Source organism: Borostomias antarcticus (genome assembly GCF_949987555.1).
Source record: "Borostomias antarcticus genome assembly, chromosome: 2".
Taxonomy (NCBI): domain Eukaryota; kingdom Metazoa; phylum Chordata; class Actinopteri; order Stomiiformes; family Stomiidae; genus Borostomias; species Borostomias antarcticus.
In genome coordinates, this window is record NC_140235.1 from 25,154,286 (window position 1) to 25,171,817 (window position 17,532).

At 46.3% G+C, this 17,532-nt stretch overlaps 2 protein-coding genes across 2 annotated transcripts in view; one reads left to right on the forward strand and one right to left on the reverse strand.

Annotated features, from left to right (window-relative positions):
- lama1 (laminin, alpha 1) overlaps positions 1 to 11,683 on the forward strand; it is a gene marked incomplete at both ends in the record, with an annotated part of 49,276 nt that extends 37,593 nt beyond the window's left edge. The window contains 11 exons of the mRNA XM_084453958.1: positions 7,472 to 7,639; positions 7,878 to 8,029; positions 8,185 to 8,364; positions 8,908 to 9,097; positions 9,178 to 9,284; positions 9,966 to 10,155; positions 10,319 to 10,471; positions 10,572 to 10,725; positions 10,828 to 10,961; positions 11,205 to 11,421; positions 11,523 to 11,683. Of these exons, the coding sequence (XP_084310084.1) occupies positions 7,472 to 7,639; positions 7,878 to 8,029; positions 8,185 to 8,364; positions 8,908 to 9,097; positions 9,178 to 9,284; positions 9,966 to 10,155; positions 10,319 to 10,471; positions 10,572 to 10,725; positions 10,828 to 10,961; positions 11,205 to 11,421; positions 11,523 to 11,683 (1,806 nt within the window). The remainder of the gene's footprint in view (positions 1 to 7,471; positions 7,640 to 7,877; positions 8,030 to 8,184; positions 8,365 to 8,907; positions 9,098 to 9,177; positions 9,285 to 9,965; positions 10,156 to 10,318; positions 10,472 to 10,571; positions 10,726 to 10,827; positions 10,962 to 11,204; positions 11,422 to 11,522) is intronic.
- A 2,554-nt stretch (positions 11,684 to 14,237) lies between these two features.
- Positions 14,238 to 17,532, reverse strand: part of arhgap28 (Rho GTPase activating protein 28) — a gene marked incomplete at both ends in the record, with an annotated part of 29,711 nt that continues 26,416 nt past the window's right edge. The window contains 4 exons of the mRNA XM_084453967.1: positions 14,238 to 14,329; positions 15,187 to 15,251; positions 15,461 to 15,588; positions 17,034 to 17,174. Coding sequence (XP_084310093.1) covers positions 14,238 to 14,329; positions 15,187 to 15,251; positions 15,461 to 15,588; positions 17,034 to 17,174 — 426 coding nt within the window. The remainder of the gene's footprint in view (positions 14,330 to 15,186; positions 15,252 to 15,460; positions 15,589 to 17,033; positions 17,175 to 17,532) is intronic.

The following is a 17,532-nucleotide window of genomic DNA, read 5'->3' on the forward strand; positions in this document are numbered from 1 at the left end:
GTCAATAAAACAACAATTAACATTAAACAATAACTTCAGACAATAGATGCTAACTCAAAAACACAGTCAATTTTCAAAAGAATTGTGTTTGTTATTCAGAAAACATTAGCTTTGTCTGTAGGTTGGAGTAGGGAGCGGAGTCCTGCGTCTTTGTCCTCAATTTTCATGGGACAGTTGGCGCCAGTCTCCATTGCCTCGTCCAAACCCCACAGCCAAGCCATCTCGCGAGAGAGAGTTTCTCGAACACATGTGGAGAGGAAACCCACATGTTAGTCACACAGTCCTTAACCATTTTTTCTTCTTTTTCTTGAAACATAAGACAGTTAAACACTTTTAAGACTGTTAAACAAAACAAACAAAATTCGTACATTGACAGATAAATAAACTGCTTTGTCCTGTTACAGATAACTAATGACAATATGTATATATTAGTGATTATGCATTAAGAAAAGTCATCCTCACGGACATGTTTTTCTGCCTCCTTGCGATGTCCGTTGAGGTCCTTCTGTTTTCCCTCCTCCCCCGTCGGATCCATTGGCACACGTTCAGTCTTCTGCCACCCGTCTGATGGTCACCGTCTAATCCTCTGCCACTCGTCTGATGGCATCCATAGGAATGTCCTTTACCACCCGTCTGATCCTTAACACTCACACTTCCTAGCATAGGAGTGTCCTTTGTCCGATCAGTCCAGTAGAGTGTAGAGGAGACTGGGTAGACTGGCACTCCATAGACGCCTTTCCTTGATGGTCTTTGGCTCACGAGTCACTTTGTTCCTTTGTTAGTGGAACTTCAGCACAATGCAGAGGTTACAGATGTCCACATTTACTTTTGGGTAGAGGGGAGACTGGAACTCAGCATAGCGTAGGAGTTAGGGTACATTCCATCAGCAAAAACATTTGCAATTTTCTTGTTCCAATTAAAAATTAAAGTTATTATACAGTTCTGATAAACTTGTTGTGCAGATAAATTTCGGACCAGCGCCTTGTCTGTACATTAACTTAAACTTGCTGCTTAGTTGGTATTAAAATAAAACTTATTTAAAACCTTAACTTGAGTTAAATAAACCTTGCCAAACTCAAACCACACCTAAAGTTGTTTCGCACAGTGAGGCGTGGCCAGGCAATTTTAGGCAAGTTTTGGAGCAATGAGCAAGAGAATATGAAGACAACAAGAAAGTTGACATCCCAATGTTCATTTTGCATCAGTTGAGGATTGAACTTGTAACTTCTGACACCAAGCAACATCCTCTATCTCACTGAGTTAATTAACAACAACTGACGTTTGGTGTTACAAATAGACTATGTGTCATCATAAAACACTGGTGGTATCTGCAATAGCCCATGAAATATCGTTGTTGATTAAAGTATACACTGAAACAAAGGATACAACAATAGATGTTGCATCATATACTAATGGTCTGCTCTTTAAAGTGTGGATGAGTGGCCTAAGTGATCAGAGTTTCATAATATATTCAACAAATTAAAGAGAGAGCTGTTGACAGTACTCTGTATTGTAAAACATTTTGATGCATTGTCGCTCAATCTTAATGACACTCTGGTCACTGAGTTTGTGAATGACAGTCTGAAGATCTAATGTATCCTCGGCAGGGGCTAGGTATGTTTGCCAACAGCGATGTCTCCGATTGGTGGAGCTTGCGTTGGATTGTGGGTAATGTAGTGTTGGTTTCAGAGAACAGAATTAACCATTTTCCAAAAATCCAATTTCTGAAATAAAATTCCGAAAGAAATCACACTACATCTATCCTTTCAAATGCAATAGGGTCCCTGCAGCTACACTGCCTGGCTCCTAAATAAACCAATCCCCCCCTTGGACACGAAATTATCAAAATAATGCAGTGGACAATTAATGACATGTTTTAACTAAATCTCACCTGTAGGGGACTGTAATTAATAATTTAATTCCTTAGTGGAGCACAAAGCATTGACCACGCATAGCAGAATTAATGTCCATACTCCTGGCGTTCTAGAGCTATCTTTCTTCACTGTTTCTATTATATCATTTTTATTTCATTTTATTGTATTTTATCTTATTTTTATTTATTTTTCAAAACCCCATCCCCTGGCCTTCCCTTTGTGTCCCTCCCAGAGGTCTGGCTGGGGGTAAGGTGCCATTCTCCTTTCTCCTTGCCCCGTGCGGCATCACATTCCATGTTCCACGCACCTGAACCATAGGCCTCCTTTCGGAACCCTATCGTCCAGCCGCCGGAACCCCACAGTCCAACCGCCGGGCTCACCCGTCAATCACCTCCCCCGTCTGGCGCCAGCCTCGTTGGGGTACACATTCTTTTGGGCGATGACCTCAGCATGTCTCATGGTCACACCTGGCCTTTGGGGTATGATGAGATTTCACAAACAATGAACAGTTGATAATCTCTGACGCTCTCTACTCTACCTGCTTCCTGTAGCTGTGGCCTGTCTCCATTCACTACTGCCTTGACCCCGCCCCCTCTCTGTAATGGAGAGAGAGACAACATTGGTCAACAATCCCACTTGGCTTTTACACAGTGGTAAATGCAGGCTAGAAAGAGACCTAGTTTCCTGTCTGCCAGGACAATTTCCGCATGTGTGCTCAACACCTGTCTTGGCATTCATGTACTGCTCTGTTCTGATTCTGCCATGTTGCTCTATCTTCCTTTGGATTGAATTAAAAACACACAAATTAACACCACAGTATAATACTTTGTTAGTACAGCTCTAAGATGAAAGTAAAAATACAACAATTCTCAATGGTAATGACAATAATGGCAATTGATTGCGCTTAAGTCTTAATTACCATACCGACGGTTCATGTTGGTATCCTGACCGCCATTGCTGCGCGACTGGTCTGGTTCCAATTTTATTTCTGCTGCACACAGAGACTTTAACAACAGATTAACAAATTCCTTATTCAATAGTACAATTGTACAACAGTGTAATATAACAATTTGTTCAATTTCTCATATAGTCATTGATTTTCTCTCCACATTCCTTTCTCTCATTATTTCCTGATGATAATAGTGAGTAAAAATCGACTGATTATGATTTGGACAGTTCAATTAAAATTTTCAAAAATATAAATTATTCTAGCAACAATTCAGCTTATAAAACTAACACTATTATTCTAAAAAAACATTCTATACCTATTTCTAATATTTTACATCTATTTTCTTATAAAAAATATAAATTATTCTAAACAATGTCTTGCCCTGCTTTTTAACACTACCCTGGCTAAGAGCAAACACTAATTGGGACAATGTTTTTATTAAAAGAATGATTTTATAATTCTCTTTGCTAAATGACTTTGCAGAAGATAAAATATTACTAATTTCTTCCCCTGCAGGGCACTAGATTTCCAATGAATCTTTCGCTTGGGATGGTTAGTCTAGAATATAATTTAGCAAATAGTATTTGCTCTCTCTTCCTTGCCCTCATGTACACACTAATCTTTTCTTTGTCCCGCCTATGCCACTGAGTTTAAATAGTTCACTTAATTACTGCTTCTTGCTTTCCCTATAACTCAAATAAGTCATTGCCTACTTTCCCATCAGGGATAGGTAGTCACTAAAGTCGTCACTCTAGTCACTACGCTTCCCCTATTACTTCTTAACAGTAATTTCCAGTCTGGTTAAGCATGTTACTTGGTTAATTGGCTACTCACTCACAGCTCACCTGATCCTCTCTTCAGTGTAGTCTTGATGGTTAGTCTCCAGCTCTCGGACGTCAGGTCACGATGGACAATACAATCCCATCGTAGAACGGACCTTGGCTCCAGAGCACCTCACAAGTTAGTTCAGTCAGTTATTAGATTGTATGTCAATAGAAATATTTATCTCCAGTGGAGATAACATTTCTTGTGTAGTCATATTGTATTCGCTTGACCCAATGGCTGGTTCACCACGGCCGCTCTGTCCATCCTGCAGGTAAAAATACACTTCACAGATGTTAACCCGCTACGTCGTATTATTAAAGCTTTGATCAGAAACCTTAATCACGTGCCTTCCTACGAGCCTGCAAGATGGAAGACGTGGAGCGGTGGCACCCAGGCGATTAACCAATTAATCACTGGGTCAGTTATTTGTCTTAAATCTGCGCGCCATTCACCACCGGTGACGGTGTTGGCCCAATCAAACCACGTTGGTAGACGCACAGGAATCGATTCTTCTTCACGACTTCGTCTCTCCTTACTCTTCACGACTTAATCTCTCCTTACTCTGGAACAATACTCTCAGGAAGTCATATTATTGTTATGTTGTACATTCATTACAGCAATATTTCCTTAAGTAGTCTATTGTTCTGTAGATTCTGATCGCTTGATATTGTTACGTTATTTCACACGCGTTACAGTGCCAATTCTTAAAACAGTACTATATATATACCTGTTGTGGCCACTGAGTGTCTTCCAGCTGTGCTGGGGGGGGTAACTTTTTCCTCTTGGTTTATGACGACCGAGTCATCTACACAATGTACTGCAGACCACCAGGTAAGCTGATGACCTGTCCTCCCCATTCTTTCTCAGGACAATAGGTGTCCCGAGCGTCTGGGGAGACAAGCACCATTATTGCAGATAGTACTCAAATCATCATTAGCCAGTTTCCTATTATTTTAAATAATATATATATATATATATATATCTTCAGGGTATTTCAAAATGCAGTTTCAATAGTTTAATATCATAATTTACTAACAACTAATCATAGTTTTGGCTCAATTCAATATTCTTTGGGGTACTGTAATTTTGTAAGAGAGAGACAGAGACAGAGGGAGACAGTGAGAGAGAGGGGCGGGGGCGAGAGCAGAGGTAGGGGCTAGTGAGCAGAGGGGGGTGGGGGCTAGCCCGCCCGCCTGAGCCGGGGCCGTTGCTATTAATAGCCTTAAGAATTGTGTGTAACCTTCCCCAACTGACGCACACACCAACCCTGAAGATTTCTGCTCTAGCCTGTCCTCATGAGACACCCTCACTCTCATGAGTACACTCTCCTGATCTCCCAAAAGCGTTATAATAGCACTTTATTCAAATCAGCTGGCTTTTTTAGTGAGTAAGTTTCAGCACATTAGCATAGCTGTAGCGCTTAGCATTTTAAGCATCGTCACAGTTATTTTTATGACAGACATAAACATTGTTATCATTTTTTAGTCGTCACTCGCTTTTTCTGGTATTTCCTGACACTTTTCAACTACAATTCATTTACTGGAATCTGGCGTAACCTACAAATGTCACTTGTTTTCGAATTCCCTGGTCTGGTGTTTGTATCCGTTAGTTTGCGGTTAAATTATCAAATTAGGTCGCTTGAGTCTTTCAGACCTCCCACCCAGGGCGCAGTCCTGGGCTAGACCCCTTTCCCTTTTGAGGCCTCAGCCCGGGCTCCCCCAGATTGAGCACTCAACCTTCTGCTTCCCGGTGTCTTCTTTTCAAAGCCCACCGATCACAGAAGCACTACTTGCCTACTAACACATTCGCTTTTGGCTTGTAGTGGCCTGACTGTACATTGAGCCGAGCGCGGCGGCCATCTCGTGGTCTTACTGCCATCTGCGACCCGACCGGCCGGTGACCCAGTCGATAGCGATCCCGGACACTGTAATGATTGTTAGTCACCCAGCTCAGAACCGACGGTCTGATCCTAATTCCACTTGGCTATGGATATTAGAACTTTGACCGTTTTCACCAGCCTTGCCTATTCACAGAGGTCGTCTACCACGCCCCTCTGCTAGGTGTGGACTGTCATCCACGTACCACACCGTGCCAACCACCCTTAACAGCGACACAGTGCTGACTAGACGGTACCAGAGCAGTATGTTAATTCATACTTCACCAGACACGGGGGCCTTCAGTCGTCTCCCCAGCACTATATGTACCGATTTAGCGTGTCCTCGGGACCTTACGGCCCCGCCCCCGTCTGTTTACCGCTAGGTCCAGGGGTGCCCAATCCCCCTCCCTAACGGTACCTGTACAATTACGACCGAATGACTTCTCGACCGTTCTACCCTGAAATCAGGCCCCGTTTCTACATTCCTTCCCCGCGGAATCGTTTTTATTTCCACTTTTCTGCCAAGGTGATGCGCCTAAAATCTGCAGTTTTATAATCAACCCATCCAATCGAGAAGTCACTATCTGGGGCTCCTTGTTTTTTGCTGTTTTTGATTACAACGCAGGGAAAACGACTGTGTCAGTCCTGGCCAGCTGCCAGCGGTCGGTCCTTTCCCTTAGATCTTAACAATGCGTCTGTATTTCATTCACTTCTAAGGAAAATCTATACTAGCCTACTTCACTCATTTCCAAATTTATCGAATTTCTGGGAAATAGCACTGACTGGCGGTTGGTGCTCAAACATACATACTCTAAGCATCGTTATCCTGTTAATTAGTGACAATTGTTTCACACTTTAAGCTCATGCAAATTCTCACACAGCTTAAAATCTGGCATTTTTCTCGTTCAACATACATTGACCCTTTAACTAATCAGTTCCAACAGGTTCTTTTGATTGAATAAGCATTTTATACTTTTACTCTTGATTTGGCTTATTTAAAGCAGATCTCCTATACATTGTTATTGTGCGCGCTGTTTGCATAGGTAAAATACTTGTTTTGCGCCTCTATCAGAGTTTTTCAGTTGTAATAATAGCTTATAATATTAACAATCCTGCCGACAACGCCATTTTGATGTTGGATCACCTGATTAACCTTACTGGTCAATGAATGCTGAGAAGAGAGTAATCTTTCTGTTGTTTTATTCATCATCAAAAGCATGTATCAAAAACATACAGTATCAAAGCTTTGGGCTTTGGATCAATATTGATTTCAGACATAGCTTAGTTTAACATAGTTACGTAACAGGATTAGACAATGTAACGTACCTGTGAACAGATGAGCAGATGTTGCAACAGGTGGCATGCTAACATGCTAGCTTGCTAAGCTAAGCTAAAGCCAGCGTAAGATAGTTTAAGCCTTCATGAGTTACGAGGTAAGCGCACGTAAGTCTCCTTGGTCCGGTGGTTCTCTCTTTTATACGGTTCAGTGGAGAAGCTTAATATAGGCTGTCAGCTGACCATTCTTTATTATGGCCATGAAGCAGTCTGACCTATCTCTACTTTCTGATTACCCAACCTGTTGACGGCTCTTTTGCTGACCAAATGAATTGAGAAACCCTTGACCTTTCCTCAACTCCTATGACCGTTAGACTGACCTTTCATCCAACGGTATCTCCTTTGGCCGTAGCTAAATATACACTGGTATTAGAGACACTTAGGCCCAATATAACTTTTATATGACAGCGAATGAGATCACTAGAAACTAGAGACAGAGAAAACCACAACACACCTTAAGTTGCATTCATTTGTATTGATAAGGTGCTATATAAATAAACGTGATTTGATTTGATTCATTTTCTCTCCTAATGTGGTAGTGCAGTAGGACAAACAACGATTTAAGACTTTTTATCTCACTTATTTGTCTGGCTCTGTGTGTGTGTGTTCCAGCCCATCCGGAGTGTGTCAGTGTTGAGGGGAGGGTACTTGGAGCTGCATCCTCTCTCTCTGGGCCAGCAGGGGGAGCTGCTGCTCTCCTTCTCCTCCAGGAACCAGACGGGAGTCCTGCTGGCCGGGTTCAGCAAGACGGGCTCTCGCAAACGCAGGCAGACACGACAGGTAACACAGATGACCCCTCGCGACCCCCAGCGACACCACAGGTCACGTGGATATACTGTACCTACCTACAAGACAGGTCATAGAGGTGTACAAACCCTTCTGGTTACATCACAGGAGGTAATAGTGTAATATATATCCACCTTGTTCCGACATTGATATAGAGAACAGAATAGGATTGAGGACGTGTATCTTTCTCTATATCAGAACGTTTCCTGTGTGTGTGTGTGTGTGTGTGTAGCCCTTCCTAGCAGTGCTGTTGGTGGCGGGGAGGGTGGAGGTGCAGGTCAGTATGGTGGAGGGTGGGAGCGTTCACAAAGTGGTGGTCAAGCCCCGGACCGGAACCTTCTCCGACGGACTGGAACACTCCCTCGTCCTTCACAGGAACAGGAAGTGAGTGTCGCCACGGAGACAGAGCCACCACATCTGCCCTGTCGTGTTTCATATCTAGCACGGGAGAGGCCAACTAATTTCAAATTCGCACTCATTAGGATAACGCTTATCTTGCCTTCTGTATTGTGTGTGTGTGTGTGTGTGTGTGTCTGCAGGACTCTGACGGTGCAGGTGGACGAGGACCATCAGGAGTCTATCCGTCTGTCGTCGGAGCGTGCGGTCTTGTCTCTGAACTCCATATTCCTGGGGGGCCTCCCACCAGGAGAGGGCGCTGCAGCCCTCCGCACCACAGTCTCCTTTCACGGCTGCCTCCGCAACCTCGCCCTCGACGCCACGTAAGACTCCGCTCTTGCCTGGACACGTTCGGTCTCCAAGCCTCCTAGCCTTGGCACTGGCAATCAAAGGCCTGGGCTGCGTTCCGAATCGCATACTACCTTACTATATAGTATGCCAAAACAGGATTTAGTATGTCCCAATACATAGTATGCCACATGCAGTATGGCAAAAATACCAGGATGTCCTACTACATCCGGTCATATTTTGCAGTATGCAAGCCAGCAGGCTTTTCTGGCTATTCTGACCCACAATCCTGTGTGCAGCGGAAATGTGCATCACATGTGCGAGTCGTGACAGCTGTAGACGAATGTCGTGTTATGGACAGCGACGGATGTGGGCAAATTTCAAGGCGCAATGTTATGACAAGGTAGTATGTCCCAACTGGATGCCTACTACTTGCAAAGTACGTACTTTCTAAGGGCAGCTGTAGTAGGTACTGGTAGTAAGAAGTAGAAGTATGCGATTCGGAACGCAGCCCCGGTCCCCCAGTCTAGTGGACCTGTCTGTCTGTCTGTGGTTCTGACCCATGTCGTCTCTCCCAGTCTCGTGGATCTGTCCCGGGCAGTACGGTATCAGGGAGTGGACCTGGACAGCTGTCTGTTGGAGGAGAGGCCTAACAGAACCCTGCTACCCGACGAGCCAGAACCAGACCCAGAACCCACCGCCGACCCCGTGCGACCCCCGCAAACACCCCCCACCCAGCTCAGCGCCCTCACGGCAGGCCCACTAACGGTAGGACTAGGACACACACACACACACTCTCTCTCTCTTTCTCTGTACTGATTGATTGATTGGCCGTCCTTTCTCTCCAGTGCGTTTCGGAGGAGGAGCCAAGCCTGCTGGCTGACGCCCACCAGTTTGGCCTCTCCAAACACAGTCACATGACCCTCAGCATCAACCGACACCACATCAGGAATAGGTACCCGTACAACGTAGCTAGGGGCACATACATTATATTACATTACGGTCATTTAGCTGACGCTTTTATCCAAAGCGACTAACAATAATTGAATTTAACGTAGGAAAAGCCGATGTACTACTACTTGTCAGAACTCAACAGTGCATCTTCCCTCTAAAACAAGTGACTAAGAGCATAATCTAGCGCTGAAGGCAAAGTGCAAGAATAGCAATATATACCAGGCTTGCTTTGACCAGATTGGTAACCGGCCAGACCGTGATCATATCTACAGCGTCAGCTCCTCTCAGCGTCTCAGGCTAGTATGAAAGCGAGCCTGCTGAGCTCACCCTCACCCCGGACAGCCCCGCGCCGGGACCTGCTGAGTGGTGCTCACACTCAGACAGCCCCAGGGGCCACGGCACTTCCTGCTCCAGTCCGAGTGCTTCCTACAGTATCTGCTATCTATTATTCATCACAGGCTCTTAGCAGAGATCAAATTAAACGCACACGCACACACACACACACACACACACACACACAAGCACTCTCAGCTAAGGCCATTCTGCAACTTTCCTCTGCATGTATAGGTGAATAGAGAAGTCAGCAGATTACTGTAGAACAGAAACTCAGAAACCAAGCAGTCACTCATTCATTGTCAGTCAGTCACTCATTCACCCACTCCCCGCCTGCCCTCTCCCCTAGTTTCTCTGTGCAGCTGACCGTGCGTACCTACGCTCAGAGTGGTCTGCTCTACTACATGGCTCACGCCAACCAGATGGACTACGCCACTCTGCAGCTGCTGGGGGGGAGCCTGTTCTTCACCTGTGACCTGGGCAAGGGTCCGGCCACCGTCTCCTTCCCCCTGGCCGTCAACGACGGACGCTGGCACACGGTGCGATCTCTCTTCCCCCTCTGAACAGTCAATATATCATACTGGACACCTTCTGTGATAACTTCTGCTATCACTCTAGACCTGCAGGACTTTGCGTGAGTTAACCCCTGTGTGTGTGTGTGTGTGTGTGTGTGTGTGTGTGTGTGTGTGTGCGCGCGCGCAGGTGAAGACGGACTTCGTCAGGAGGAGCGTTACGCTGACCGTGGACGGGCAGGTGTCGGCTCCGGTCCAAACCCGGGGGAACAGTCTTGACGTGGAGAACAAGTTGTACCTGGGCGGCCTGCCTCACACGTACACCGCCAGGAAGATAGGCAATGTAGGACACACACACACACACACACACACACACACACACACACACACACACACGTGCGTCCTAAGCTGTAACGTTGAGTCGTATTCCGCCCCGTCCCCAGGTGACCCACAGTCTGGCCGGCTGTGTTCAGTCGGTGATACTGAACGACATCAGCCTGAACACCCAGACGGCCCAGAGCCAACACGCCACCGCACGCTGCTTCACGCACGACCAGACCGGATCCTTCTTCAGCGGGACGGGACACGCCGCCCTCAGTGAGTAGCGCCACGCCCTAGACACGCACAGCTAGACTGGACAACTTACAAGAGGGGCGGTGTGTGTGTGTGTGTGTCTAACCGCACGTGTCGTGTCTCCAGTGCGCGACGGCTACAAGGTGGGCTCCGACGTGACGGTGGCGCTGCAGTTCCGCACCTCGTCACCGGAGGGCGTGCTGCTGGGCGTGAGCAGCGCCAAGGTAGACGCCATCGGACTGGAGCTCAGCAACGGACAGGTGGGTGGAGCAGTCTGACATACACACACTGTACAAACACACACACACACGTGTACGTGTGCCTGGAGCTCAGCATCAACCAGGAGGGTGGAGCAGGCCAGTGGAGGGCTGGAGGTAGAGATCCAGCAGCTTTGCTGGTGAATGTGCATGAACCACCACTTGCCATAACAACCACAACACCATGTCATTCTTGTACCATGGCTATCACATTTACTTGACCCCCCCCCCCCCCTCACCCCCCAGGCGGTGTTCCATGTGAACAACGGAGCGGGCCGTGTGTCCGTGGTGTCGGCCCGCGGGGTGTGGCTCTGTGACGGCCACTGGCACACCCTGCTGGCCAAGAAGACCAAGAACAGCCTGAGCCTGACCGTGGACGGGGTCACGACCCTGACACAGAACCCCCACCCGCAGTCCACCTCCGCCGAGACCAACGACCCCGTCTACGTAGGGGGCTTCCCTGGTATGTGTACGCACACAGACGCGCACACACACACCTTAGGCCATGCTCCTCCTCAGACTCATATTGACCTCCATCCCCCTCCTCTCTCCCCTTCTCTCTAGTTGGGGTGAAGCAGAACTGTCTGACCACCAAGACACCATTCCAAGGCTGCATGCGGAACCTCCGTCTCATGAAGGGTCATGTGACCCACAATCTGGACTTGAGCACGGCCTTCACCCTGCTGGGTGTCACCCCCAACACCTGCCCTGCCAGCCCGGCATAACATTCCCACAATGTTACAATAACGCTACCACAACATTGCCATAACCTCACCATAAACATCCCCCCCCCCCCCCCCCCTGCATAACAAGATCATAACCTCATCATAATAGCATTATAGCATTACCTCAATCTTGTTACAACATTACCACATACCACAACCTTATTACAACATGTCCACGTTACAGCAGCTATACCCCCTGCCGCTCCCGACAGTGCTGTGCAACATCAAAGCACAACTTCACTACAACCTTACAATGAGCTACCATAAACCCCCAAACTGCTTGAACCCTGAGATTTGATCTTTGAGCGACGATGTCAAATTATGTTTTGTAAATTCCAATGTATTTTTTTTTTACGTGAAAGCTTAATTGATAAAATTAACAAAGTTTATAAATAATTGTTTAAATAAAAATGTGTTTATATACACTGACTCCCCCTGATTGGATTGGACACTAGCACATCTTAGTGTTTGTATCTGTCATAGAAAATTAATATTTGCTAATAAAATACAAAAATAAGAGCCGTGTCCGTTTCATGGATGTATTAGGTCCGTTTGGAGTCTTTGTGTGTAGATGTCTTCACACCCACACATGTACTACCACAGCTCACCACCAGGGGGCAGCCGAGGCCTGGCTGCAGGGCCCAGGGAGGGAGCTCCTTCACCGCAATCATCTGGATCTCATCCCTCATCTGGGGGACCAGACGGGACTCTGAGCCCTTTTCCACCAAAGTAACTCTGGTTCGTGAACCGGTTCGGTTCAGAATTCTTGGAACCTTGGTTCTATCTAGGGAACGGGACCGCGTTTCGACTAGTTTTGAGCGGAACCGTTTTACGTCATATCATCACGGTTCGCGCTGAAAAACCTATTTTTTTGGTGCCGGTTCAGAACCAACTTTGGGGTTCCCGAACTCATTTATTTTTGGTCGAAATGCTTGGAACCGTTCAAAATTAGGTTCGTGAACCGGCACCGAACCGGTTCCTACTTGGTGGAAAAGGGAGGAGAAACCTCAGAAAAAGACACGAGACCAGTTTCTCAGTTTTAGTGTGTTATATTCTGTGGTTACTATCAGTAATACATAGTGCTTCGGGGCCCACAGAGAAATGGACTGTCTGTCGACAGTAGGCAGATAAGTTGAATACAACGAATGCAAATCATAAAAAAATGAAAAATCTATGTACAGAAACAAAGTAAGAGTTCATTCATGTAGCACATCATCCTTTGCTAAATCTTTTTTTTCCTCTTATACACCCTCTGGCTACAGAAGGTTTAAAATAATCTGCTGGTCCTGAGCAGAGAGGTGATCTGGTTCACGTTATCAGACAGAGGTTCATCCAGAATACTACAGGGGGCGCTGCAGCCACACAGTCAGGAGTGTACTAGAGACTACTATGGCACTGGGCGCGCACACACGCACATACACATAAGCACACATGCATGCACACACACGGCAGGTAAACATGGTTCAGTAAGTAAGGTCAAAGTTCAAACACTGTCATCAGCACATGCTGCTCTGAGAGTCCTAACATGGCCACTCTGTGGTCCTCCACTTTCTCCTTAATGTAGTTCTGTCCCCCTACTTCTTGTAGTTCTCTCCTAAATGTCCTGTAGTTTTCTCCTTTCCGTCCTGTGGTCAGGGGCTCATCCCGAGCATGCTGGGAGGTGTAGTTCATTCTGCAGTAGTGGGTCAGCGCGTGGTTACATAATCAGTCACATGACAACAGCCAGAGCGGGAGGAGGAGAGGGTGGGGGGGGAGAGGGAGGAGGGGGGATCAAGGAGGAGGAGGAGGTAGGAGGAGAGGGAGGGGAAGAGGAGGTGCTGGGGTCTAGTCGTCCTGCTATTAGTGGTAAACAAGCCAGGACGGCCAGAGGTTCGAGTCCTGACTCCTGACTCCCTAAGGCTGATCAGTCATTATGCCGTTCTCACAGGGTCAGATAGAGATCAATACCTGGAACCTCTGAGAAGGATAGTAACGATCATAATAATACTAAGTAATACAAAAGCAGTTATAAGTTAGTGGTTATAAATATGGTAAGTACATGTGCAGTCATCCAGGTAAACATTAGATAGATGAATGGACCAATCACAGTCCTCGGTCCTTGACCGCCTCCGAACTCTGTGGGGTTTGAGGATGACATCACACAGGAGGGCACCAGATGACCCCAGTGGCCAGCACGTGGGGTTGCTGGTAACGTGTGTGTCACGTCATCCCGAAGCTGTCCAGCCAAATTCGTGTCAGAGTGGTTCCATGTGGTTTCTGTAGTGTCTGAGGTCCCGGGGTTGGGTGGTGTCGGGTCGGGGGGCAGAGAGTAGACCTCTGTCCAGGAGGAGGAGAAGGAGGAGGGTCTCATCAGTCACAGCTCCTCTCGTCCTTTCTCTAAACCCTCCTGTCTCTCTCCTCTCTGTCCTAGTCCAGCGAGGGTTTGATCCTCCAGCAGGCTCCTTCTCCACTGTCTCCACCAGGGGGCAGTGCAGGCAGACTGTGGGTGCGTAGATAGGTGGATAGGTGTGTAGTGATAACAGGTATGTGTGTGTCTGGGTTCTGGGACAGGAAGTTACGTCTGTCTGTGTTTGACCACCCAGTCACAGTGAGGGTTGACCTGGTAGACGTCCAGCAGGTGGGTCTCTGGATCCAGACAGCGCTCTCCTAGTGGAAGAAGAGAGGGGCGGGTTTAAGTCTGGGGGAAATACTACCCAGTATAGATACTACAATACTACCCAGTATAGATACCACAATACTACCCAGTATAGATACTACTGTACAATACTACCCAGTATAGATACTACAATACTACCCAGTATAGATACTACAATACTACCCAGTATAGATACTACAATACTACCCAGTATAGATACCACAATACTACCCAGTATAGATACCACAATACTACCCAGTATAGATACTACAATACTACCCAGTATAGATACTACAATACTACCCAGTATAGATACTACAATACTACCCAGTATAGATACTACAATACTACCCAGTATAGATACTACAATACTACCCAGTATAGATACTACAATACTACCCAGTATAGATACTACAATACTACCCAGTATAGATACTACAATACTACCCAGTATAGAGACACTACAATACTACCCAGTATAGATACTACAATACTACCCAGTATAGATACCACAATACTACCCAGTATAGATACCACAATACTACCCAGTATAGATACTACAATACTACCCAGTATAGATACTACAATACTACCCAGTATAGATACTACAATACTACCCAGTATAGATACTACAATACTACCCAGTATAGATACTACAATACTACCCAGTATAGAGACACTACAATACTACCGAGTAAAGATACTACAATACTACCCAGTACAGAGATACTACAATACTACCCAGTATAGATACTACAATACTACCCAGTATAGAGACACTACAATACTACCGAGTAAAGATACTACAATACCACGCAGTATAGAGAAGGGCAGGGCCTGTATGTTTGTTGTTTGCTTCCATACATACCAATGTTTCCTCCCACCTCAAACAGGAAGTGTCTGGGTCTCCTGGTGGTGCTTCTGGTGCCCCGACTGGAACAAGATGGTGATGATGAGCAGGATGTTTATAAAGGTTATGATGATAATGAACATAATTATAGTAATGATATGATAGAGATGCTAAATATAGAGATGTAGAGTCAGAGATCTGAAACTCTGGTAATGAAGAGTGGATATAATTATTGTCCTGACTATCAAGGTGATAATGTGTTTCATAGGTGATAATGTGTTTCAGTGCTGACCCGTTCTCGTAGTCGAAGCGGGCCATCACGTCTTTGGCCTTGATCTCGCTGTCCAGCTGTATCGCCATGGAGACCTTAGCATGTAGCGGCGCTTGAACCCTGATGACCCCTTCACGCAGGCCTGTGACCTGGAGAGGAACACGTGTCAACAACTAGCACCAACCCTAGTAACACATCAACAACTAGCACTGACCCTAGTAACACATCAACAATTAACACTGACCCTAGTAACACATCAACAACTAGCACTAACGCTAGTAACACATCAACAACTAGCACTGACCCTAGTAACACATCAACAATTAACACTGACCCAAGTAACAGATCAACAACTAACTCTGACCCTAGTAACACATCAACAACTAACTCTGACCCTAGTAACACATCAACAACTAACACCAACCCTAGTAACACACACCAACAACTAGCACTAACGCTAGTAACACATCAACAACTAGCACTGACCCTAGTAACACATCAACAACTACTGTAGCACTGACCCTAGTAACACATCAACAACTAGCACTGACCCTAGTAACACATCAACAACTAGCACTGACCCTAGTAACACATCAACAACTAGCACTGACCCTAGTAACACACACCAACAACTGCCACTAACGCTAGTAACACATCAACAACTGGCACTAACGCTAGTAACACATCAACAACTAGCACTGACCCTAGTAACACATCAACAACTAGCACTGACCCTAGTAACACATCAACAACTAGCACTGACCCTAGTGTGACGGCCCCGCCTACCCCATTTGCCTGTCTGGGTGTGTTGTGTGTGTGTGTTCACAGTCTGTTCAGTGTCTGTCCTAGCAGGTTCCTGAGGTGGGCGTGGCCGTCATCAGCTGCTACCCTGGCACACCTGGGCCTGGTGTGTCAGGGCTCTACAAGAAGAGCTGGGAGCTCAGTTGCTGCCTCTCCTCCTCCTGGGGACACCGAGTGCTTTGTTTTGCTTTATAGTTTGAACCTGGTTTTGCACTACTCAACACTGCACTCATACATCCTTCACTCCCTCATGCACTCACTTACACCACTGATGACTGACCGCACATCCCATGTTTGATTTATGTACTTTATGTATTGTTTGAGTTTAGTTTAATTAAATCTTATTGTTAATCCTTAGTTTGGTGAGCGTCCCCCTCCTTTGTCACGGCCATACACGGCTTGGTTTGTGGCACTGACCCTAGTAACACATAATCAACTAGCACTGACCCTAGTAACACATCAACAACTAGCACTGACCCTAGTAACACATCAACAACTACTGTAGCACTGACCCTAGTAACACATCAACAACTAGCACTAACGCTAGTAACACATCAACAACTAGCACTAACGCTAGTAACACATACCAATAACTAGCACTAACCTTAGAACACACAACAACTAGCACTAACTAGTTCCCATGCCAACAACTAGCACTTACACTAGTACACATGCCAACAACTAGCTAGCAACATTAGCCCTAACCCTTCCTCCTCTAACCCTTGGTGGTTTCTCTCTCACCCTTCCTCCTCTCCCTCCCTCTCTCCCTCCTCCTCTACTCTGTCCATCCTACCTCGTTCCTGGGTGGTTTCTCTCTCTCCGTGTTCCTCCTCCTCAGGAGCAGCCTCCTCCTGCTCTTCTCGGAGCTGGGCTGTCTCCTCCTATCAGACGCTTCGTTCATCTTCCTCACCTGGGACAGCAGGAAACATGGCACCTGAGGAAGAGGGGGAGAGGAGGACGAGGAAGAGCAGGAGGAGGAGAAGAGGAGCATGAAGAGGAGGAAGAGGGACACAGAGATAGGTTGATATGAATTTTTCCACACACGTCAGACGGTGCACTCTCACTCTAATATTCTCTCTCTAACCTCTCTCTTTCTCATAACCTGCCCTGCCCATCTCTGTCTGTCTCTCTCTGTTTCTCCAACTGCTTTTGTAATATTTTACACTGTCATGTCTTTGCACTGTCCTGTCCTGCACCTTGTCCTATGACAACAGCGTATGTCTTAACCCTAGTCACATTCCTAGTAGGTGTGAACCATTTACATAGCTATAAACAGATCTCAAGTCTTGAGT